Source organism: Eriocheir sinensis, chromosome 60 (genome assembly GCF_024679095.1).
Source record: "Eriocheir sinensis breed Jianghai 21 chromosome 60, ASM2467909v1, whole genome shotgun sequence".
In the NCBI taxonomy this organism is placed as follows: domain Eukaryota; kingdom Metazoa; phylum Arthropoda; class Malacostraca; order Decapoda; family Varunidae; genus Eriocheir; species Eriocheir sinensis.
Genome location: NC_066568.1, coordinates 672,113 through 695,980, shown reverse-complemented (window position 1 = coordinate 695,980; position 23,868 = coordinate 672,113). Strand labels below are relative to the sequence as shown.

The 23,868-nt window shown below is 45.3% G+C and overlaps 1 protein-coding gene and 1 long non-coding RNA gene across 5 annotated transcripts in view; both read right to left on the bottom strand.

Moving 5' to 3' along the window:
• LOC126985659 (brefeldin A-inhibited guanine nucleotide-exchange protein 3-like) overlaps positions 1–23,868 on the bottom strand; it is a 33,283-nt gene continuing 9,415 nt past the window's right edge. For 2 of the 3 annotated variants that reach the window (XM_050840808.1, XM_050840807.1), the window contains exons 8-35: positions 23,522–23,726; positions 22,963–23,095; positions 19,564–19,661; positions 19,061–19,245; positions 18,504–18,695; positions 18,127–18,374; positions 17,831–17,978; positions 17,389–17,546; positions 17,041–17,203; positions 16,334–16,369; positions 15,703–15,810; positions 14,906–15,127; positions 11,571–11,838; positions 11,003–11,164; positions 10,434–10,607; positions 9,935–10,079; positions 9,654–9,836; positions 9,310–9,489; positions 9,076–9,208; positions 8,788–8,934; positions 8,146–8,335; positions 7,685–7,793; positions 7,130–7,334; positions 6,238–6,620; positions 5,502–5,944; positions 3,648–5,125; positions 2,811–3,022; positions 1–2,061 (exon numbers count right to left, since the gene is read on the bottom strand). In XM_050840808.1, coding sequence (XP_050696765.1) covers positions 1,843–2,061; positions 2,811–3,022; positions 3,648–5,125; positions 5,502–5,944; positions 6,238–6,620; positions 7,130–7,334; positions 7,685–7,793; positions 8,146–8,335; positions 8,788–8,934; positions 9,076–9,208; positions 9,310–9,489; positions 9,654–9,836; positions 9,935–10,079; positions 10,434–10,607; positions 11,003–11,164; positions 11,571–11,838; positions 14,906–15,127; positions 15,703–15,810; positions 16,334–16,369; positions 17,041–17,203; positions 17,389–17,546; positions 17,831–17,978; positions 18,127–18,374; positions 18,504–18,695; positions 19,061–19,245; positions 19,564–19,661; positions 22,963–23,095; positions 23,522–23,726 — 6,527 coding nt within the window. In that variant the 3' untranslated portion in view covers positions 1–1,842. The remainder of the gene's footprint in view (positions 2,062–2,810; positions 3,023–3,647; positions 5,126–5,501; positions 5,945–6,237; positions 6,621–7,129; positions 7,335–7,684; positions 7,794–8,145; positions 8,336–8,787; positions 8,935–9,075; positions 9,209–9,309; positions 9,490–9,653; positions 9,837–9,934; positions 10,080–10,433; positions 10,608–11,002; positions 11,165–11,570; positions 11,839–14,905; positions 15,128–15,702; positions 15,811–16,333; positions 16,370–17,040; positions 17,204–17,388; positions 17,547–17,830; positions 17,979–18,126; positions 18,375–18,503; positions 18,696–19,060; positions 19,246–19,563; positions 19,662–22,962; positions 23,096–23,521; positions 23,727–23,868) is intronic. The other variant, XM_050840810.1, reaches the window with a different exon arrangement.
• LOC126985661 (uncharacterized) lies at positions 11,851–14,901 on the bottom strand. 2 transcript variants are annotated; one of them, XR_007738842.1, is made up of 7 exons: positions 14,777–14,901; positions 14,575–14,672; positions 14,386–14,459; positions 13,961–14,180; positions 13,821–13,850; positions 13,180–13,610; positions 11,851–11,972 (listed from the first exon to the last, which is right to left on the bottom strand). It is a non-coding gene; the product is annotated as an uncharacterized LOC126985661 (long non-coding RNA). The 2 variants fall into 2 exon arrangements; XR_007738841.1 differs by lacking the exon at positions 14,386–14,459 and having other exon boundaries at positions 13,180–13,505; positions 13,821–13,935; positions 14,161–14,180; positions 14,501–14,672.

The following is a 23,868-nucleotide window of genomic DNA, read 5'->3' as shown; positions in this document are numbered from 1 at the left end:
ATTTATACATTATACACTAAATAAGATGAATTTGATAATACTCTCTCTCTCTCTCTCTCTCTCTCATGCTTTCAAAGAGAAGTAAAAGAATAGAATAATACTGAATCTCTCTCTCTCTCTCTCTCTCATCCTTTCAAAGAGAAGAAAAAGAATATAATAATACTGAATCTCTCTCTCTCTCTCTCTCTCTCTCTCTCTCTCTCTCTCTCTCTCTCTCTCTCTCTCTCTCTCTCTCTCTCTCCTGAGTAACTGACTAGCTATTGTAAGACATATATTAACATTTGTTTGCGTAATAAATTTAACTTAGCAAATATATAGGCTATGTATGCGCACACACACACACACACACACACACACACACACACACAATCTTAAATTATTACATGTTTTTTAATTTATTTTTTTATCAACATTATCTGGATTTTTTTCTCTCTCTAATGTTGTTTTTCTTTTGTTTTTGTTTTTATAAGTGAAATAATTTTGTCAGTGGATTTATTTATCTATTTATTTATTTATTTTTATGATTCAGTCACTTATGAATTTATGGAGGGTTAGATTAAGTGCCGATTCTTCCATCTATACTTTTTTTATTACATAATATTAACTTTTTCTTTCATTCTTTTCTATAAGCAAAATAATTTAGTTCTAGCATTTATTTCTTTATGATTCAGTCTCTTGTGAATTTATAGAGGGATAGATTAAGCGACGATTCTTTCATCTATATTTTTTTTTCATGACATAATATTAACTTTTTTCTTTTATTCTTTTTAACAAGCAAAATAATTTTTGTCCAAGGATTTTTTTTGCTTAAGATTCAGTCACTTATGAATTTATAGAGGGATAGATTTAGCGACGTTTCTTCCATCTATATATTTTCTTTTTTCTTTCATTCTTTTTTATAAACGAAATAATTTTGCTTGAGGATTTTTTTTGCTTAAGATTCAGTCACTTACGAATTTATAAGGGGATAGATTTAGCGATGTTTCTTCCATCTATATATATATTTTTCTGATCATTATCATTATCATTATTATTATTATTATTATTATTATTATACACATGAACACACACACACACACATACACACTCATATGTATTTTTTTTCTTCCTCTTAATATTGTAATTTCAAACATTTTCTTAATATATCTTTTTTTGTGCAGTAACATCCACTCTCTTCCAGTGCCACCTTGCAATGAAAACTATAATAATAATGATAGTAATAATAATAATAATAATAATAATAATAATAATAATAATAATAATAATAATAATAATAATAATAATAATAATAATAATAATGAACAGAATGGTTAATTTAAGAAGGGATGCAATGAGGGAAGGAAGGAAGGAAGGAAGGAAGGAAGGAAGGAAGGAAGGGAATGGAGGGAAAGAAAGAAGAGAAAGAAAGAAAGGAAAAGAATGAAAGAAAAGATAGAAAGAAAAAAAGGGAGGGAAAGAGAAGGAAAAAAAGGGAGAATGAAGAGAGGAAGAAAGAAATGAGAGAGAAGGAAGAAGAGGAGAATGAAAGAAAGAGAAAAAAGGAGAAAGGGATGAAGGGAAAGAAAGAAAAGAGAAGAGAGGAAAGAGAGAAGGAAGGAAAAAAAGATGGAACAAGGAATGGAACAGAAGAAGGAAGGAAGGACAGAAGAGAGGGAGAAAGGAAGAAAGGAGGGAGGGAGAGAGAGGAAGAAGGATGAGAAAAGGAAGAAGAAATAAAATAAAAACAAATAAATGAGAAAAATAAAATAACTAACTACATAAATAAATACGGAAAAAGTTAGTAGTAGTAGTAGTAGCAGTAGTAGTAGTAGTAGTAGTAGTAGTAGTCCACACCCTTACCCCTCATTCCGCCGGACTAAAGCCGTACAGGGTCGCAACACGGGTCAGCAGCTCCGCCACCACTTGCCTGAGGTGCGGGTCATGCGCATGGGCCGTCAGGGAACGCATGGTGGGGAACAGGAGGGGGAGGAGGGGCCGCAGCTCTCCGTCGCTCAGCTGGCTTATGAGGTCGAACACGGTCACCACCATCTCCGTCCAGACCTTGAGATGCGCCTCGCTGTCCTGGGGGTGAGAAGGGCTGAGGGTGAGGTGAGGTGGGGTGTAGGGATGGAAAGGAAGAGGAGGAGAAGAGAAGGCTAAGGAGGAGGAGGAGGGAGAGAAAATGAGAGATAGGGAAGAGGAAGAAAAAGAAAAGAGAGAAAAAGAAAGAAAGGGAAGGAGAGAGAAGGCAGAAAAGAGGTGGAAAGGAAGAGGAGGAGGAGGAGAGAAGATTGAGGAGGAGGAGGAGGGAGAGAAAATGAGAGAGATAGGGAAGGGATGAGAGATAGAAGAGGAAGAAAAAGAAAAGAAAGAGAAAAAGAAAGAAAGGGAAAGAGAGAGAAGGCTGAAAAGGGGTGGAAAGGAAGAGGAGGAAAAGAGAAGATTGAGGAGGAGGAGGAGGAGGGAGAGAGAATGAGAGATAGGGAAGGGATGAGGGAGAGAAGAGGAAGAAAAGAATGAGAAAAGAAAGAAAGAAAAAGAAAGGAAGGAGAGGAGAGAAAAGAAAGAAAAAAAGAAAGGAAGGAAAGGAAGAGAATGAAAGACAGAGAGAAAGGAAAGAAGGAAAGAAAAGAAAGGAGAAAGGGAAGGAAACAGAAGGAAAAAATTAAGGGAAAGAAAGAGAAGAGAAAAGAGGAAAGAGAGAAGGAAGTAAAAATGATGTAGCAAGGAGGAGGGGAGTAAAGAAAATGGAAAACAGAGAAAAATTATGAAAAACAAGAAAACAAGTACAAAACCTGCCCTAAAACTCAACTTCTCTTCCGCTCTCTCACCTTCATCAGACTAGTGGACCGCTGCTCTTCAATCTCGGGAGGCACAGGGTCAGCGGGGCGAGGGGGGCGACGCTCCAGGAAGGGGTTGGCACGCTGGTGGCCCCCCCGGTATAGAGATGGGAGGGAGTGCTGGTTTTTGCGCCTCCGATAGTCCGTGACCAGAGTGGCGATATCCCTCTCTGTGGCGACCTTGTATACGCTCTGCTGGGTGCCTGGGGGTGGGGGAGAGGTTAGTGGTTAGTGGTTAGGTTAGTGGTGAGTGGTTAGTGTTAGCAGTTAGTGGTTAGCAGTAGGGAAGTTGTTGGTTTGGTTTGGTTAGGTTAGGTTAGGTTAGGTTAGTGAGTAGTGTTAGTAGTTAGTGGTTGTGGTTAGTGGTAGGAAAGTTGTTGCTTAGGTTAGGTTAGGTTAGTGGTTAGTGAGAAGTGTTAGTAGTGTTAGTAGTTAGTGGTAGGGAAGTTGTAAGTTAGGTTAGGTTTCATTTGGTTTAGTTAAAGAGGGAAATTGGTAGGTTAAGTTAGTGTTAGTGTTAGTGGTGGTTAGGTTATGTTAGTGGTGAGTGGTTAGTGAGTAGTGTTAGTAGTTAGAGGTAGTGGTTAGTGGTAGGGAAGTTGTTAGTTAGGTTATTGGTAGGGAAGTTGTTAGTTAGGTTATTGGTAGGGAAGTTAGTGGTAATGTTAGTGGTGGTGCTATGGATGTAAGGTTAGTGTTAGTATTTGGTTAGTCATTCAGTCAGTCAATCAATTAGTCACTCAGTCAGACATTCAGGGCAAACTACAGCTATTACTACTACTACCACTACTACTACTACTACTACTACAACAACACACACATAAATACCTGCCAAGCTAGCCACCCCAGAGTCATTGCCGTCCGCATATTCCGGCACCTCAGAATCATCAGAATCAGAACTGTACTCTCTCGCCAGGTCGGAAAAGGAAAACGGCTTAACACCTCTCTCATCAACCTCCACCTCCTCCTCTTCCTCCTCCTGCTCATCCATGTGTCTGTCATCCACTTCCAAGGCTTCACTAGGGCGGATATGCGTGGATGAGTCTTTGCATCCATCGACTCCTCTTCTTCTGCTTCCTTCGTTCTCTGTGATCTCGTTTTCATCCTCCTCGTCATCCCTCATCCGCCGGCCTTTTGCAAGATGAGCGGTTGACTCCTCGAGCGTCCGGGCCCACTCATCCAAGGCCTGGCGGTGAGCGGTTGGGAACTCATCCGGCTGTACAGTTAGGAAGAATATCGGTTTGTCATCCATGCGGTCCATCGCTGAATAGTGGCCGTCCCGATCGATCACAAGGTCCAAATAGACATCGCATAGCTGGGTGAATGATGCTCGTAATTGCTGGATATACTGGGTGGTGTTTTTTGCTAGTAGGGACGTCGGACGCGGCACTTGGTTCTGGCCCTCCGTGGCAGTATGACCCTCCGTCTGACCCTCTCGGCAGTCCGTATTTCGCTTCGTTTCGGTTGCTGTCGAGTTTCGGTTCTGGTTGTGATATGCGTTGGCACTCTTCTGGTCCTCTACAGTGGTGCCATTCTTGCCCTGGGTCTTGTGGCACTCCGTAGTTTTCGTGGTTTTGGTTGCAGTGGAGTTTCGATTCTGGTTGTTCTTGAGTGCCTGGTTGTCTGTCTGGTTGCCTTGGCGTTCTCTCTCCCTCTTGGATTCGGTTGCTTTGGGGTTTTCTGGTTGACTGTGGTTGACTAAGTGGTTGTCTGGTCTGGTATGGGACTCAATATGGCCCTGGTTGGCACTCAAGTTACTATGGCACTGTGCAGTTGTTGTGTTTTGTGCCTGTCCAAGTTTCTGCAGTTCCTCTTCCTTCTTCTTCTTTGCCTCCTCCTCCTCCTCTTCCTCCTCCTCTTCCTCACCATGCAACACAGTGTTCTTGACCCTCACATCCCTCTCCAATACCTCCTTCACCTCCGTCAGGCCCAACCCGTTCTTAACCTGCGAGAGGGTCAGGTCAAATAGGGTCACCATACGTAGGGTCCAGCTCGCACCGGCCTGCCTGTACAGGTTGGCGGCCCGCTCAGCCTGCGCGACCTTCTGTATGAGGAATTTCAACCCTGGTCTTCTGTCAAACTCGATGGCGGCTGTGTAGGAGAGGTGGAGAGCCGCCAGTAAGATGTGGATGTGTTCTGGATCCATGTGGCGGAGCATACCAGGTACCTGCCCCTCGCTCTCCGCCACACGTCCGTCCCCGCTGTCACCGAAGCCGCCACTGGTGTTGTTGGTGTTGTTGGTGGTGTTGTTTGAGCTGCTCCGCCGAGATGAGAAGTCGCCGCCCTGGAGTAAGACATTGGCCAGGCTGTGTGGGGGACGGAGATGGATGAGCGAAGAAGAAGAAGAAGAAGAAGAAGATAAGAAATGGAAGAAGGAGATAAGAGGGAAGATGAAGAAGAAACAATAGAAAAAGAATAATGAGAAGAAGGAGAAGAAAAAGAGGTAGAAAATGGAGAAGAAAAAGGAAACAGAAAAAGAAGAAGAGGAGGAATACAAAGGAGAAGAAGATGAAGAGGAAAATAAGAAAGAAGAAAAAGAAAAACAACAAGAAGACCAATAACAGGAAGAAGAAAAAAAAGATGATTAAGAAGAAGAAGGAGAAGAAGGTGAGAAGAGGAGGAGAGAAAAGGTGGAAGGAAGGGAGAGGGAAACACAACATACACTCTCTCTCTCTCTCTCACCTGGGTATGATATGTGGCGAGCCTCTGACCAGCAAAGTTCCGAGGGTCTGCAGGAGGATCTGATGTGACAGGAGGCCGACAACTAACGTCCGAAATGGCACTCTAAGCGGCTCCCCCTCGCCCCCCATCTCCCCAGGGGCTCCACCGATCCTCTGGGGGGGCGGCGGGTGACTCTGGGGACTGTGGTAGTGATGGCGGTCCTCAGGGTAGAGCAGAAAGATGAACGAGCGGTCTTCAGCATCCGGGTTGCTTTCGGTTGCGTTCGAGATGGTGCGCTGTGTGTCGAGGAGGAAAACTTGGTGGGAGAGTTGGCGGAGTCGGTCGCTGTCCTTCCCGGTGCAGTCGCGGCGGGCGGCGACCTTGACCTGACCTATGTCCCCGTAGAAGTTGGGTGAGTCAGGTTGGAAGAGGGTCATCAGCTGGTATAGAGGGTAGAGTGCGACCTGGTGGAGAGGGAGAGAGGGTTAGGTTAGGTTAGGTCAATGTGTGTGTGTGTGTGTGTGTGTGTTTTTCTCTCTTACATACACACACACACACACACCTATTTACCTCTGTCTCTCTCACACACACACACACACACACACCTATTTCCCTCTGTCTCTCTCTCTCTCTCTCACACACACACACACACACACTAATGCCCACCTCCCAATCTCTTCTCTCTCTTTCTTCCTCCTCTTCCACACACACACACACACACTCTTCTCTACACCCCCACACACCCTTACACACCCACCTGGGATGCGCGATGTAGGGCACACACCACCACATCCCAGTATCTTGGAGGCAGCCTGTCCCCGCAGCTCGTGACAACATGACGCAGACACGCACACCCCAGCCTCGACGTCGCCTCGCTGGGATGCGCGACACACTCCACCAGGACCAATAGGCACTCCTGGAGCATGAGGAGTGCCCCGCGGCTCTCCCCCAGCATCCCCTTGTCTGCCAGTTTGGTTATGTAGTCAACCACGAGGTCAGAGGTCAGCCCTGTGTACTGCTTGAAGGATGCGCTGAACTCCCACTGGCTTGAGGAGGACAGTTGAGTGGTGGAACGCCTCAACCAACTTTGCATTAGCGGTAGAAGAAGGTGGTTGACACAGTACATGCCGAACGTGGGACCTGAGGTGGATGAAAGGTGGGTGAGCGATGACTTTCCTAACACCCTATTCTTTCCCTTCTCCTTCTCCCTTTTCCCTCCCTTCCCTTCTCTCCGTCTCTCCGAAGAACATACACACAAACTCACACACACCAGCACCTCTCCCTTTGTTCCTTCTCTCTCTCTCCCACCCACATACACACACACACACATACACACAGTCTCTCTCTTCCTTCCCATCCCTTCCCTTCCCCTTCCTTCCCTTTACCTAACCCTCCCTTCCTTCCTCTCTCCTTCCCTTCCCTTCTAACCCTTCTTTCCTTTCTTAATTCCTCCCTTTCCTTCCCTTCCCTTCCCTCCCTCTCTCCTTCCCTTCCCTTTACCTAACCCTTCCTTTGTTCCTCCCTCTCTCCTTCCCTTCTCTTCCTTTCTCACTCACCAGGGCAGTCCTAACCTAACCTTACCTAACCCTCTCCAACTCTCCCCCTTCCCCCCTCTCTCCTCCCCTTCCCTTCCCTTCTTCCCCACCAACCAGGGCAGTCCGGCAGGCTTCTGAAGAGGGAGAAGAGGGTGTCGAGGGCCTGGGGTTGGTAACGATGAGGGCAGGTCATGGTGGCACCCGCGAGACCCTCCAGCAGGAGATACCAGACCTGCAGGATGCCGCTAGTGTGGTCCAGGGCGGCCAAAGACACCCCCGACACATAGTCCAGTGAAGGCCACAGCGCCTTGTAGGATACCTGAAGGAGGGGGTGAAGGAGGAGCTGAAGGATGTGGGTGTGAAAAAAAAAAATAATAATAATAATAACCAAATCAAATGAAAATGATAATGGGTGCATGGACGGACCGCCGGATGACATAATAAACAGATAAAACAATGAAAATCGATGAACAAGTGAATGACGGATGAACAAACGGATGTCTGTGAAAAAAAATAATAAAACCAAACCAAAATGGACGAACCGGCGGATGACATAATAAACAAATAAAACAATGAATATGGATAAACAAGTGGGTGACGGATGAACGAATTGATGATTGAATGGATGACGGATGAACCAACAGATAACTCCCTCCCTCCCTCACCCACCTTCTCCGTCTCCGTTCCAGCGATCTCATCCACCAGTGACCAGAGGAGCGTCTCATCCACGCCGGGGAGGTGTGGGTCAACCAGCTGGGGGGGGGTGTTGACCGTGATCCTGGTGGGGAGAGAGAGAGAGAGGGGTAAACACACACACACACACACACACACACACACACTCTTCTCTCCATATCCGTTCCTGTAAATCACAACTATGTAAATACACACACACACACACACACACACACACACACACACACTCCTCTCCATTTCCGTTCCTGTAAATCACAACTATGTAAATACACACACACACACACACGCACACACTCCTCTCCATTTCCGTTCCTGTAAATCACAACTAGATAAATATATATACACACACACACACACACACACACACCTTTAATCAGCCCGCTATACCCCTCATAACCCTCCCCTCCCTCCCCCCGTACCCCCATACCAAGCCTCACCTATGGGCCGCGTGGAAGACAGGGCAGGCGGGCATCTCGTACATGGAGGCGAGGATGGCGGCGCAGCGGTGGAGGTAGCGGAGGGCGTCCAGGCAGAGGTCCTCCCCGCCCCCCACCAGCTCCTCCCAGCCCACCACCTTCTCCCCGCGCCCCCCATCCTCCGTGTCGTCCTCCTCCTCTCGGTCGCTGTCTGTGGGTGAGGGTGTGTGTTTGGGGTGCGCTCATGACAGGTTTTATTATCATTTTTTTTTTTACATGAAAGGCAGTGACTCAAGGGGAACAAAAAGAGAAGATGGCGCCACTATAAACACTTGCCTGCGCCATGACGGGCTGGGGCCAACTACCATCTAGGCCCCTCAAGAAAAGCATACCAGTCCTACAGGCGTACACGTAAAAAAAAAAAAAAATAAATAAATAAATAAATAAATAAATAAAATAAAATATATATAAAAAAAAGCCCGCTACTCACCACTCCCACAAAAGTAGATTAGCCAAAAGTGAGGTCAATTTCGGGTGGAGAGGCGTCCTGATAGTTTGGTAGGATATGTGCGAGTGTAATAATAACAATAATAATCACCCAAAATAAAACGTACAGAAACAAGCGGATGACGGATGAATGCATGGATGGGCCGGCACGCTCACCTGTCCCTCGGAGGTGTTTGAGCAGGCACAGGATGCAGTCCAGCGCCGCGTTGGCAAACACCAAAACGTTGTCGGTGGTGAGGAAGGCTTCAAAGACGTCCCGGACCACGCGGAGGTGCCCCAACCCCTCCCTGGCACTCGCTGGCACTGAGGGCGGAAGAGGCGGAGTGAGAGAACAAACACCAGTTCATTCACACTGATCTTGTTTTGTTTATTCCACTTTTCTTTCCTTTCATTCCACTCTTCCTTCCACCTCCCACAGGCCCTCCCACACCTCCCCCCCTTTACCTGGTCCAGAGGGGTGTCGGGCCTTGAGGGGGGAGGGAGCCCGCACGCAGCGCAGGGCCCCAAAGAGTGGTCGCCAGCCTGACCTGATCTCTGGTGTGCAGCTCTCCACAAACTCACAGATGCTGCTGATGATCTGCGAGAGAGAGAGGGAGACGTTAAGGAAGGGAGGAAGAGAGGTGCATGGGGAAGGGAGAAGAAGAGAGTATAAGTAAGAGAGAAAGATGCAAGCAGTACCTGTTCCTGCACATCTGTGTCGCACAGCTCCAGGCACAGAAGGTTCTCAAAGGGCTTGAAGAGTGCCTCGTTGAAGTGGAAGTGTGGCAGCTCACTCTGGGTGTTGAGCAGCGCGTTGACGATGTCGTGGATGGAGCTGACGGCCTTCTTGCTGACCGAGGCGTCCTTGTGGCAGGCGGCCTGGAGGGAAGGGGGGAGAAGGTTAGTATGAGAGACATTGCTACAATAGCTCAGTGGTAAAGCTTTGCCATGCAGGTTCTGCAGCCTGGCAGGCTGCCTGACACACACACACACACACACACACACACACACACACACACACACACACACACACACACACTCACCTCCATGAAGTGTGGCCCTGCCACGGCCCAGGCCCTCATGACATGAAGGAGTGGCCGCCCTGACCCCACGGCCCTTAGCATCACCTCCGCCAGCCGGTGCAGCAGCAGGACGTCCCAGCCGCCACGCCCGCCACCAACACCACCACCGCCACCACCACCACTGCTGCCAACGCCACGAACACCCTGAGGAGTGGAGAAGGTGGGAGATTTATTTATTGTTATTTCTATTTATTATTATTTTTATTTTATATTTGACAATCATTATACACACACACACACACCTTCCTGGCCCAGTTGATTAGACTGCGCTGGGGTGTCTGAGGTGCCATGCGCATGAAGAGCTGAGCCTGGGATGCCGCACAGAGCTCAGTCAGGAAACTCACCAGCGAGGACATGTTGAGCTTGGTGGAGGCATCATCGAAGAGCCTGGTGGTGAGGGGGAGGATGAACTTACCTAACCTTTTTTAAACTTACCTAACCTTTTTTAAACTTACCTAACCTTTTTTAAACTTACCTAACCTTTTTTTAAACTTATCTAACCTCTAACCTTTCTTTAAACTTACCTAACCTTTTTTTAAACTTATCTAACCTCTAACCTTTCTTTAAACTTACCTAACCTTTTTTTAAACTTACCTAACCTTTTTTTAATATATCTATCATATTGGCACTTACAACATGACTTAGAGGAAGATGGTGAGAATCTCTTTATCTCTCCCTCTCCTATTCCCTTTCTTTCTCTCCCTCCCTACCCCCATCAAACCCACACTCCCATCCACCCACCTGTCCACCAGCTGGGTCAGGGCACAGATGGCCTTCCCCGTGTCCTGGGTGGAGAGGAAGCCGCAGGAGTTGGATGATGTGTCACGCTGGCTCTCCCGTATCAGCTCCTCCACACTGGTGCTGGGAGGAGGCGACAGGGGGCAGGCCGACACCATGTAGCGGCTGTAGTCATCGCTGGAAGGGAGAGAAGAGAAGGTTAGCTGGGAGAAGGGAAGGGAGGGAGAGAGGCAATGAAAGAGAGAGGGAGAGGGAGAAAAAAAAATGAGGAAATGAAAAAAATATTGAGGGAAAGACATTGAAAGAAAAGAGGGATGGAGAGAGAGGAAAAAAATAATACAGCCTTAGAGAGACAGAAGAAAGAATGAAAACAATAACAGAAAACACCAATAGAAACAGAAAAATAAGGAATAATTTGAGAGAAAACAAGAAACAAAAACAGAAAGAAGAAATGAAAAGATGAAATGAAAATATGTATGTAAAAAGAACTAGCAGGCTTTTAATGTTTTCCCTTAATTCTCCCTTGAGTTACCTGTCTCTGTAAACAACAACAACAACAACAGTGAACCAACCTGAACATGTCATCGGTGGAGTCAACCTTCGCCCCGAGCTGCAAGGAGGAGGATGGCGACGAGGAGGTGTGGGGCGGCGGGGCAAGGCGCGTTGGGAAGGACTGGTACCCGCTGTTATGGGTGAAGAAGGTGTGCTCCAGCTCTGCCAGGTACACACAACACCTGGGGGATGCCTCATTAGTGGGGAGACAGGTGTGAGGGGGTAGAGAGAGGGAGGAGAGAGAGAAGGAAAGGAGGAAGAAAGGATATATAGAAGAAGGGAAAGGAGAGAAAAGAAAGAGAACAAGAAAGGGAGATAAGCGAGAGAGAGAGAGAGAGAGAGAGGAAGAGAAAGAGAGAGGGAAGAAGAGGGAATAAGGAAATGAGAGAAAAGAAAGAGAGAGAGGAAATGGGAAGGGGAGAGAGAATGGGAAGGGAAGTAAAGGAGGAAGAGGAGATAAAAGGTAGGAAAGAAGAGAGAATGAGAGAAAGGGACACACACACACACACACACACACATATATCACATTCCTACACACACACACACACACACATACCCCCCCACACGCACATACGCACACAAGCCTACCTAAATATGTGCGTCCAGCAGTCAGGCGAATGAGACCCCAATTCCAGACCCGACGACATCATTACATGGAGCGACAGAAGATGGGCTGTGTGGAGGCGCTGGGTCTTCCTGGAGGAGGAGGAGGAAGAGGAGGAGGAGGAGGAGGAAGAGGGGGAGCGGAGGCGGTGGCGGGGGGTGCCTCGGAGGGGGGTGGAGGGGTTTCGCTCCTCGTCGGGAAGGCATGCAGAGGAGAGGAGGGAGAAGACGACCCCGCAGCGATTTTGTAGGCCTAGGAGGAGGAGGAGGAGAAGATAGACAAAAAAACATTAAAACAAGAAAATATCATAAAAAATATATATGTAATAGTTACCCCAATCTAACCTAACCTACCCTAGCCTAACCAAAACCTTACCTACCCAGAACCTAACCTAACCATCACCCTACCCCTGAACCTTCCCTAACCTAACCTAACCACCACCCTAACCTAACCTAACCACCACCCTACCCTGAACCTTCCCTAACCTAACCTAACCACCACTCTACCCCTGAACCTTCCCTAACCTTTCCTAACCTAACCTAACCACCACTCTACCCCTGAACCTTACCGAACCTTTCCTAACCTAACCTAACCACCACTCTACCCCTGAACCTTACCGAACCTTTCCTAACCTAGCCTAACCACCACCCTACCCTGAACCTTCCCTAACCTAACCTAACCACCACCCTACCCCTGAATCTTACCTAACCTAACCTAACCACCACCCTACCCTGAACCTTACCTAACCTAACCTAACCACCACCCTACCCTGAACCTTACCTAACCTAACCTAACCACCACTCTACCCTGAACCTTCCCTAACCTAACCTAACCACCACCCTCCCCTGAACCTTCCCTAACCTAACCACCACCCTACCCTGAACCTTCCCTAACCTAACCAAACCACCACTATACCCCTGAACCTTACCTAACCTAACCTAACCACCATCCTACCCTGAACCTTCCCTAACCTAACCTAACCACCACCCTACCCTGAACCTTCCCTAACCTAACCTAACCACCACCCTACCCTGAACCTTCCCTAACCTAACCTAACCACCACCCTACCCCTGAACCTTCCCTAACCTAACCTAACCACCACCCTACCTCTGAATCTTACCTAACCTAACCTAACCACCACCCTACCCCTGAAGCTTACCGAACCTTTCCTAACCACCACCCTACCTCTGAATCTTACCTAACCTAACCTAACCACCACCCTACCTCTGAATCTTACCTAACCTAACCTAACCACCACCCTACCTCTGAATCTTACCTAACCTAACCTAACCACCACCCTACTTCTGAATCTTACCTAACCTAACCTAACCACCACCCTACCTCTGAATCTTACCTAACCTAACCTAACCACCACCCTACCTCTGAATCTTACCTAACCTAACCTAACCACCACCCTACCTCTGAATCTTACCTAACCTAACCTAACCACCACCCTACCTCTGAATCTTACCTAACCTAACCTAACCACCACCCTACCCCTGAATCTTACCTAACCTAACCTAACCACCACCCTACCCCTGAAGCTTACCGAACCTTTCCTAACCACCACCCTACCTCTGAATCTTACCTAACCTAGCCTAACCACCACCCTACCTCTGAATCTTACCTAACCTAACCTAACCACCACCCTACCCTGAACCTTCCCTAACCTAACCTAACCACCACTCTACCCCTGAAGCTTACCTAACCTTTCCTAACCTAACCTAACCTACCCAAAACAATATCTAACCTTACCAGCACCATACCTGTACCTACCTCTGACCTTACAAAACTTATCATGAACCTAACCTAACCTTACCTAACCTACCCTAACCTATCCAAAACATTACCTAACCTTACCAGCACCATACCTGTACCTACCTCTGACCTTACAAAACTTATCATGAACCTAACCTAACCTTACCTAACCTACCCTAACCTATCCAAAACAATACCTAACCTTACCAGCACCATACCTGTACCTACCTCTGACCTTACAAAACTTATCATGAACCTAACCTAACCTTACTTAACCTACCCTAACCTATCCAAAACAATACCTAACCTTACCAGCACCATACCTGTACCTACCTCTGACCTTACAAAACTTATCATGAACCTAACCTAACCTTACTTAACCTACCCTAACCTATCCAAAACAATACCTAACCTTACCAGCACCATACCTGTACCTACCTCTGACCTTACAAAACTTATCATGAACCTAACCTAACTTAACCTAACCTTACCTAACCTACCCTAACCTATCCAAAACATTACCTAACCTTACCAGCACCATACCTGTACCTACCTCTGACCTTACAAAACTTATCATGAACCTAACCTAACCTTACCTAACCTAACCTAACCTAACCTAACCTATCCAAAACAATACCTAACCTTACCAGCACCATACCTGTACCTACCTCTGACCTTACAAAACTTATCATGAACCTAACCTTACCTAACCTACCCTAACCTAACCTAACCTATCCAAAACAATACCTAACCTTACCAGCACCATACCTGTACCTACCTCTGACCTTACAAAACTTATCATGAACCTAACCTAACTTAACCTAACCTTACCTAACCTATCCAAAACAATACCTAACCTTACCAGCACCATGCCTGTACCTACCTCTGACCTTACAAAACTTATCATGAACCTAACCTAACCTTACCTAACCTAACCTAACCTAACCTAACCTATCCAAAACAATACCTAACCTTACCAGCACCATACCTGTACCTACCTCTGACCTTACAAAACTTATCATGAACCTAACCTTACCTAACCTACCCTAACCTAACCTAACCTATCCAAAACAATACCTAACCTTACCAGCACCATACCTGTACCTACCTCTGACCTTACAAAACTAATCATGAACCTAACCTAACTTAACCTAACCTACCCTAACCTAACCTAACCTATCCAAAACAATACCTAACCTTACCAGCACCATGCCTGTACCTACCTCTGACCTTACAAAACTTATCATGAACCTAACCTAACTTAACCTAACCTACCCTAACCTAACCTAACCTATCCAAAACATTACCTAACCTTACCAGCACCATACCTGTACCTACCTCTGACCTTACAAAACTAATCATGAACCTAACCTAACCTTACCTAACCTAACATAACCTATCCAAAACAATACTAACCTTACCAGCACCATACCCGGTCATACCTCTAACGTTACAAAACTTATCATGAACATAACCTAACCTTACCTAACCCTAACCTAACGTAACCTAACTTAACCCTAACCTTAACTAACCTAGCCTACCCTCCCCTCCCCTGACCTACCCAGCACATTTGCCAGCCGCGCCGCAGACTGCAGGGCGTTGAGGCACTGTGCCAGCGTCTCCTGTGCCTTCCGGGCCTCCTCCCTGGCACCCTCCGCCCCCAGCAGCAGCCTGAAGGGACCCCGCAGTGACAGGCCACCCCCGGCACCACCCAGGACAGCCCCCAGCACCCCGATCACAGTCTCCCAGCAACAGGTGACGATGCGACGACACAGCTTCAGCCCTGGGGGAGGAGAGAGGGTGAGAAGGGGAGAGAAGAGGGACAGGGAAGAAGGAAAAAAAGGGGGAGAGATGAAAGGTGTGAGAGGGGAGAGAGACAAGAGAAGGGAGAGGAAAGAGAGACGAAGGACTAAATGAAAGAAAAGAGGAAAGAGGAAGAAAGAGAAAGAATAAAAGGAGAGAAGAGAAGGAAAGGAGAAAGGCTATAAAAAAGAAGAAGAGGAAAGAGAGGAAGAGAAAGCATAAAACAGGAAAAGGAAAGAAAGGAAAGGAGAAAGACAATATGAAAGAAGAAAAAGAGGAAGAAAGAAAAAGAATAAAAGGAGAGAAGGAAAGGAGACAAAGGCTAGGTATAAAAAGATGAAGAGCAAAGAGAGAAAGAGAAAGCACAAAACAGGAAAAGGAAAGAAAGGAGGAAGAAAGACAATAAAAAAGAAGAAAAAGAAGAAGAAAGCCGAGAAAATAAAGAATAACAAAAAACACATATATAAACACAACATTACTACTACTACTACTACTACTAATAATAATAATATCATTCCCCCTCCTCCTCCTCCTCCTCCTCCACCACCTACGTACCAGCCAGCACCTCCGGCGTGGGCGTGACATTGGCAGCCGCCCTCTCCAGCCTCCTGTGGTCTGATAGCAGCTGACTCCTCTGCTCGGTGCTGCCCAGGCCATCCAAGTCTATGGGAGGAGGGGGGATTAATTGAAAGCAAGAAAACATTTATATAAGAAAGAAAACTTATAGAATTCCCTCACAAAACCAAATTAAAATCAACGGAAATTTTTTTGAAAGAAGAAAAAATCGTCACTCTACATACACACAAAAATATATAAAAAGAATGGAGATTTCCAAACACAGATAGATAGGTAGACAGATAGCCAGATAAATAGATAGATAGATAGATAAATAGATATATAATTTATTGACTCCCACAAATACACAACCAAACACACACACACACACACAAGAGCTTGATTTGACGCTCTGAGAAAAAAAAAAAAAAAAAAAAAAAAAAAAATTAGGAAAGAAGAACAAGAAGAAGGACCTTACGAACACACACACACACACACACACACACACACACACACACACACACACACACACACACACACACACACACACACACACACCACCACCACCACCACCACAACCCAACCCAAGCACAAAAGACAAACATAAAAACACAGTATACATATTTTTTACCCCTGTCAAACGCTTGTCTCCGTCCAAACTCCAACTCTGAATAAAAGAGAAAAAAAGAAAAAGAAAAACCCATCTTGTCACCACTGTAAGCTCAGAATATTAATAAATTATTAGTACCATGCAAAAATAAGTAAATATCTGTTAGTTAATGCTAGGTTAGTGAGCAGAGCCTTATGCAACGTGGGTAAGTATGCCCAGAAATGTTTGAGATTATAAGCTTGAGAAACACTTGGCTCCCTTGCACACAGCCTGGGCAAGGCACACATCCACCTCCACATTTCTCTTCAGACAGCACAGGTGAAAGCTGCCAGCCACCCATGTGAAGGTGTCAGGAGGCATGAGGAGGACAGGAACTTAGGAAGGTGGAATGAGAGTGAGGGAAAACCTCAAACATCACGTTGAAATCAACCACAATACTGCTCGGGCCACGCCTCCTATACACAGAAGCAGGCTTGCAGGTGACCCAAGGGGAGTCCGCACTGGATTTTGCTCAAGAGCGGGCAACTGCACACTCATGGCGATGTCCACACCTTGTGAAAGATTACACAGAAACTATCAGTCATAGGTTTGCCTGTGTTCACACTTATGCATGGATGTGGGCCTTGCCCACACTGTGTGAAAGGGGTCTTGCGAATAGGGGCCTTACAAATACTGTAGTATTTTAGACTAGTGACAGATTAATGAGTTAGTATTATGCATGTTAGTACCTGTGAGTAGGTTGATGAGGGCACAGTTGTGGGGTGAGTGAGGTGAGTATCCAGCCCTCTGGAGGAAGCTGTCCTTCACCACCTGTTTGTGCACCTCACCCAGCCAGGCGGCAGAAAGGTACACCAGCACACCACTGCCATGCACCAACTCCACAAACTGATCCTAAGGGTGTTAGTAGTTTAGTAAGAGGTGTCAGAAGTGTTATAGTGGTGTTAGTAAGGGTCTTCCTCCTCCTCCTCCTCCTCCTCCTCCTCCTCCTCCATAACTAGACAAAGAAAGAGAATGAAAGAAAAGAAAGACAACTTATTACCTCCTCCTCCTCTTCACCTGTCCCCTCATTACCTTACCTGTGTGAGAGGGAGCGGCAGGGCAGGGTCACAGTACTGGCCTCCTTTGATCAGCTGTAGGTTCAGGGACAGGGCAGTGTAGGTCGTCAGGTAGATTCCATCGGCGTTAATAATCACCTGTGGCTGACACCCCTCCTGAGTGGTGGCCGTGAACACCCCTGCGGAGGAGGAGGGAATGGATAAGAGGTTAGGAGGAAAGGGAGTGAGGGAAAGAAGGAAGGAGGAAGGGAAAGGAAAGGGAGAGAGAAAGAGGAAGATGCAAGGGGAAGGAAAGGAAGGAATGGGAGGAGAGAAGGAAGGGATAGAGAGAAGAAAAGAAAGAAAAGGCAAAAAAATATGAAAAACAAAGGAAGGAAGAAAGGAAAGGAAAAAAGCAAAGAGAAACAAAGAATGAAAAAAAAGAAATACAGAAACACACACACACACACACACACACACACACCTTCGCAGTACTTTGACGAGAACTCCAGGATGGCTTGGTCGACCTCCACTGTGCTGCGTATCGCCAGCAGGGACGGCAGGAGGGCGCAGAGGGTGGAGGTGAAGTGGCGGGCGTTCTCGCACTCCCGCGCTGCCTCCTCATCCACTATCTGATGGGTGAGGAAGGGGTGAGGATGGGTGAGTGAGTGAGTGAGTATTTAGTTAAACATGTTGAGTAAAAGTAGATACATATATAGAGACAGAACACTACAAAACTTGGATTATTCATACAACACACACACACACACACACACACACCAGGCGCAGGTTGGAGGTGGACTGCAGTGTTTCGTTCAGCCTGTGCAGCCTCAATGCCTCTCTCTCCTCCCTCTGCTGCTCGGCCTCCTCGCTGGCGGACTCAAACTGTTCCTCCTCAGATTCTCCATCCTCAGGCCCCTCCGTGTCCCCTGAGGCATCTGTGTCTTCCTCCTCCTCTTCTTCCCTCTTCTTCCTCCTCCTCCTCTTCTTCCTTCTCTGCTTGCTCTTCATCTGCTCGGTATTTCCATCTTGAAGTTTAGAGAAAATTATATTATTATTATTATTATTATTATTATTATTATTATTATTATTATTATTATTCCTCTTCTTCCTTCTTCTTTTTTCTTACTCTTCCTCCTCCTCCTCCTTAAACTTACCTTCTTCACTATCTCCAATTCCTCCATCTTCCTCCTCCTCCTCCTCCTTCTCCTCCTCCTCCTCCTCCTCCTCCTCCTCTTCCTTCTGCGAGAGGTCATCCAGGGAGGGGGAGGGGGGGTCATGGGGGGTCCGGGGTCCCTCCTGCGCCTCGTACTTCGGCAGTTTCGTCTTGTTCTCGTAAGTAAGTGGACCTGCGAAAGTAGTAGCAGTGGTAGTAGTAGTAGTAGTAGTAGTAGTAGTAGTAGTAGTAGTATTTTTTTGCGATCAGATAAAACGAGTCATTTCATTATGAGTCATGGGATTGGCTCTGTTTTATATCATCATAGTAGTAGTAGTAGTAGTAGTAGTAGTAGCAGAAAAGTTAAAAATATTTTCATAATCAAGAACAACACAAGCTCGGGCAGGTCATATAACGTCATCAACAACAGAAGTAAGGAGTGGCCAAACGAGACATCAATTTAAAGCCTTCAGGTGGAGAGGTGTCTTGATACAGTATTTTTTTCCTTAGCCATATAAAAAGTATAAAAAAGGACTAATATATCCCCCTTATCCTCACCAGAGTAGTCGCCATCCTCCAGCCTGGCGTATAGGGCATTGGTGAGGCCCACATGATGTTTTGAGAGGGAGCCGCCCAAGGTGAGCTGCTCCAGGGACGCGAGGAGGGCCGAGACAGCCCCCACCAGCACCCTCTGTACACCTGGCTCACTGCACCGCGCACATTCCCCCAGGCTGTCCATTACACTGTAGGGGGATGGGTAGGGTGATATGGGGTGCTGGGGGGTGTAGGAAGGGTGTGTGTGTGTGTGTGTGTGTGTGTGTGTGTGAGAAATAAAGTGTGTTTGTGTGTTTGTAGGTGAGAAAAAGTGTTTGTGTTTGTGTGTGTGTGTGTGTGCAGCAGAAGAAAGGTATATATGAAAAAAATAGTAAACACACACACACACACACACACACACACAGACACATCATTTTCATCTTTTTTATACACACACACAACCACATACATACATACAAACACACACACACACACACACACACACACACACACACACACACACTCACAGCCTGAAGAGGGCCATGTCGTTCTGGTGTGGGTTCCGTGGGTCTGGGTACAAGATGGGGCCCGCCAGCTGCACTAACTTCATCGGATTGCCAAGGAGCTGTAAGGGAAGATAAGAGAGGATTTTTTTTTTTTTTTTTAACAACAAAGGAACAAAGGAGTGATCTCTCTTTTTGTATATAAGATTAATAGGAAGGTGTTCATACCATAAGGTGCTGGCTATCATGTGTTTGTAGATACCCTAAACTTAACCTAACATAACCTAACAAAACCAAAACATTTGCTATAGGTCTTGACTCAGAAAATTCATATACGCTGCCTTACTAATGAGACTTTCTATGCTACAAAGTGAGGTAGTTCTTTGTTGATTTATACCATGAGGTGCTGGCTATCATGTGTTTGAAGATACCCTAAACTTAACCTAACATAACCAAAACAGTTACTATAGGTCTTGACTCAGAAAATTCATGTATGCTTCTTTACTAATGAGACTTTCTATACAACAAAGTGAGGTCATTCTTTGTTGATTGATACCATGAGGTGCTGGCTATCATGTGTTTGAGGATACCCTAAACTTCACCTAACATAACCTAATGAAACACGTTACTATAGATCTTGACTAAGAAAATTCATGTATGCTTCTTTACTAATAAGACTTTCTATACAACAAAGTGAGGTCATTCTTTGTTGATTTATACCATAAGGTGCTGGCTATCATGTTTTTGTAGATACCCTAAACTTAACCTAACATAACCTATCAAAACCAAAACAGTTACTACGGGTCATGACTAAGAAAATTCATGTATGCTTCCTTACCATGGCGCCCATAGAAGGGCAAGCATTGCCCCCCTGGAAAATAAAAAAATTGAAAAAATTACATGGAAAATACAAAATGAATAAAAGAACATAAACATTTCTCACCAGTTCATTCAGTTAGAGTAGATTACTACTCTCGGAACACAAACTGAGCTACTCTGTCAGATGAAAAAGTGCCACCATTTTGCATCTAAGCTCTTTCCTGGGAGCAAAATTTTTTCCAACGGGGAGGGGGACACCCCCTCCCCTCAGACCCCTCCCCCAGGACAGCAATCTCAGGAGTCAGGACAACATTGCCCCCCCCTGCATTTTTTTCTGCGGACGCCCATGTTCCTTACTAATGAGACTTTCTATACAACAAAGTGAGGTCATTCCTTGTTGATTTATACCATGAGGTGCTGGCTATCATGTGTTTGTAGATACCCTAAACTTAACCTAACAAAACCAAAACAGATAGAATAGGTCTTGACTCAGAAAATACATATATGCTTCCTTACTAATGAGACTTTCTATACAACAAAGTGAGGTCATTCCTTGTTGATTTATGCCATGAGGTGCTGGCTATCATGTGTTTGTAGATACCCTAAATTTAACCTAACAAAACCAAAACAGTTACTAAAGGTCTTGACTCAGAAAATTCATATATGCTTCGTTACTAATGAAACTTTCTATGCAATAAAGTGACGTCATTCTTTGTTGATTTAGACCATAAGGTGCTGGCTATCATGTGTTTGAAGATACCCTAAACTTAACCTAACCTAACCTAACAAAACCAAAACAGATACAATAGGTCTTGACTCAGAAAATTCATATATGCTTCCTTACTAATGAAACTTTCTATACAACAAAGTGAGGTCATTCTTTGTTGATTTATACCATGAAGTGCTGGCTATCATGTGTTTGTAGATACCCTAAACTTAACCTAACATAACCTAACAAAACCAAAACAGTTACTATAGGTCTTGACTCAGAAAATTCATATATGCTTCCTTACTAATGAGACTTTCTATGCTACAAAGTGAGGTCATTCTTTGTTGATTTATACCATGAGGTGCTGGCTATCATGTGTTTGGAGATACAATAAACTTAACCTAACAAAACCCCAAACAGTTACTATAGGTCTTGATTCAGAAAATTCATATATGCTTCCTTACTAATGAGACTTTCTATACAACAAAGTGAGGTAATTCTTTGTTGATTTATACCACAAGGTGCTGGCTATCATGTGTTTGAGGATACTCTTAACTTAACCTAACCTAACCTAACAAAACCCCAAACAGTTACTATAGGTCTTGACTCAGAAAATTCATATATGCTTCCTTACTAATGAGACTCAGTCTGTGTATAGAGGCGGTTGGAAAACAATAACAATGGACTTAGAAAATCCAAGCCACCTAACTCTATAATTAAAGAGGCTTGCCCCCCTGGCCTCTCCCCAAGGTAAAACGTACACGAAAATGCATTATAATGATAATTCTTTCACGTGCTAAATTACTAAGAATATTGGTTTGGAGTGGTTATTCTTAAGTTTTGCCATGCTTCCTTACTAATGAGACTTTCTATGCAACAAAGTGAGGTCATTCTGTGTTGATTTATACTATGAGGTGCTGGCTATCAATATGCTTCCTTACTAATGAGACTTTCTATAAAACAAAGTGAGGCCATTCTTTGTTGATTTATACCATGAGGTGCTGGCTATCATGTGTTTGAAGATACCCTAAACTTAACCTACCATAACCTATCCAAACCAAAACAGTTACTAGGTATAGGTCTTGACTCAGAAAATTCATATATGCTTCCTTACTAATGAGACTTAATATACAACAAAGTGAGGTCATTCTTTGTTGATTTATACCATGAGGTGCTGGCTATCATGTGTTTGAAGATACCCTAAACTTAACCTGACAAAACCCCAAAAAGTTACTATAGGTCTTGACTCAGAAAATTCATATATGCTTCCTTACTAATGAGACTTTCTATACAACAAAGTGAGGTCATTCTTTGTTGATTTATACCATGAGGTGCTGGCTATCATGTGTCTGAAGATACCCTAAACTTAACCTAACATAACCTATTGAAACCCCAAACAGTTACTATAGGTCTTGACTCAGAAAATTCATATATGCTTCCTTACTAATGAGACTTTCTATACAACAAAGTGAGGCCATTCTTTGTTAATTTATACCATGAGGTACTGGCTATCATGTGTTTGAAGATACCCTAAACTTAACCTAACATAACCTATCCAAACCAAAACGGTTACTATAGGTCTTGACTCGGAAAATTCATATATGCTTCCTTACTAATGAGACTTAATATACAACAAAGTGAGGCCATTCTTTGTTAATTTACACCATGAGGTGCTGGCTATCATGTGTTTGAAGATACCCTAAACTTAACCTAACAAAACCCCAAACAGTTACTATAGGTCTTGACTCAGAAAATTCATATATGCTTCCTTACTAATGAGACTTAATATACAACAAAGTGAGGTCATTCTTTATTGATTTATACCATGAGGTGCTGGCTATCATGTGTCTGAAGATACCCTAAACTTAACCTAACAAAACACTATAGGAACTTACCTCAGTGATGGCCTTGAGGGCGTCCTGTCGGCACTGCGGTGGAGGGTAGAGCAGCATGCGGTGTAGAAGGCTCTCCAACACAGGACGCATCTCCCCGACACCTCCCATCGTCACCACCAGCCCACACACCACGCTGGGGGGTAAGATGATGGTGGTGGTGATACTGTTTGTCTTGGTGGTTATGGTGGTGGTGATAGTGGTGGTGGTGATGGTAGTGGTAGAATTATAACATGAACATACATACATACATACACATACATACTTATATCAGTGGTTATGTAGGTGGCTTTTTTTTAATATGCATACATACATACATACACAGTTAGTTGTTTTTATGTACGTTGATACACTACGCCCCTGTCCACCCAGCAGTGAATGGGTACCAGGTATTAATCAGGGGTTGTGTCCCATCTCCTGGGATCTGTTCCCTTCTCCTATGATTCCTTCCCTTTCCGTCTCTCTCCGGCATATGACCACAGATGTTGCGCCGCCTAAACGAAACTTTCCAACTTTCTACACACACACACACACACACACACACACACACTCTCTCACACACCTATAAATGGCCCTGGCTTGCTGGTTATTAAAGAGAGGGCCGGGGTGAGCCATGCACCCTGACCCACGCCCCATCTGGCCCTCCGCGCGGCCGGATGCCCTGGCCAGCCGCTGGGAGACGGGAGTGCCCAGCAGTGCCACCAGGGCCGGACACAGCCTCTGCCACAGCGCCCCGGTGAGAAGGGTGCTGCAGTAACCCGGAGGACCTGGGGAAGAGGACACAGATGTTAAGGTGTACAAGACAGATGCAGGAGAGAGAATAAACAGAGGAATGAAAGATGAGAAGATGAAGCAAAGGAAGGAGAAGGAAATATGGAAAATGAAAGTGAAAGGAAGTGTAGGAAGAGA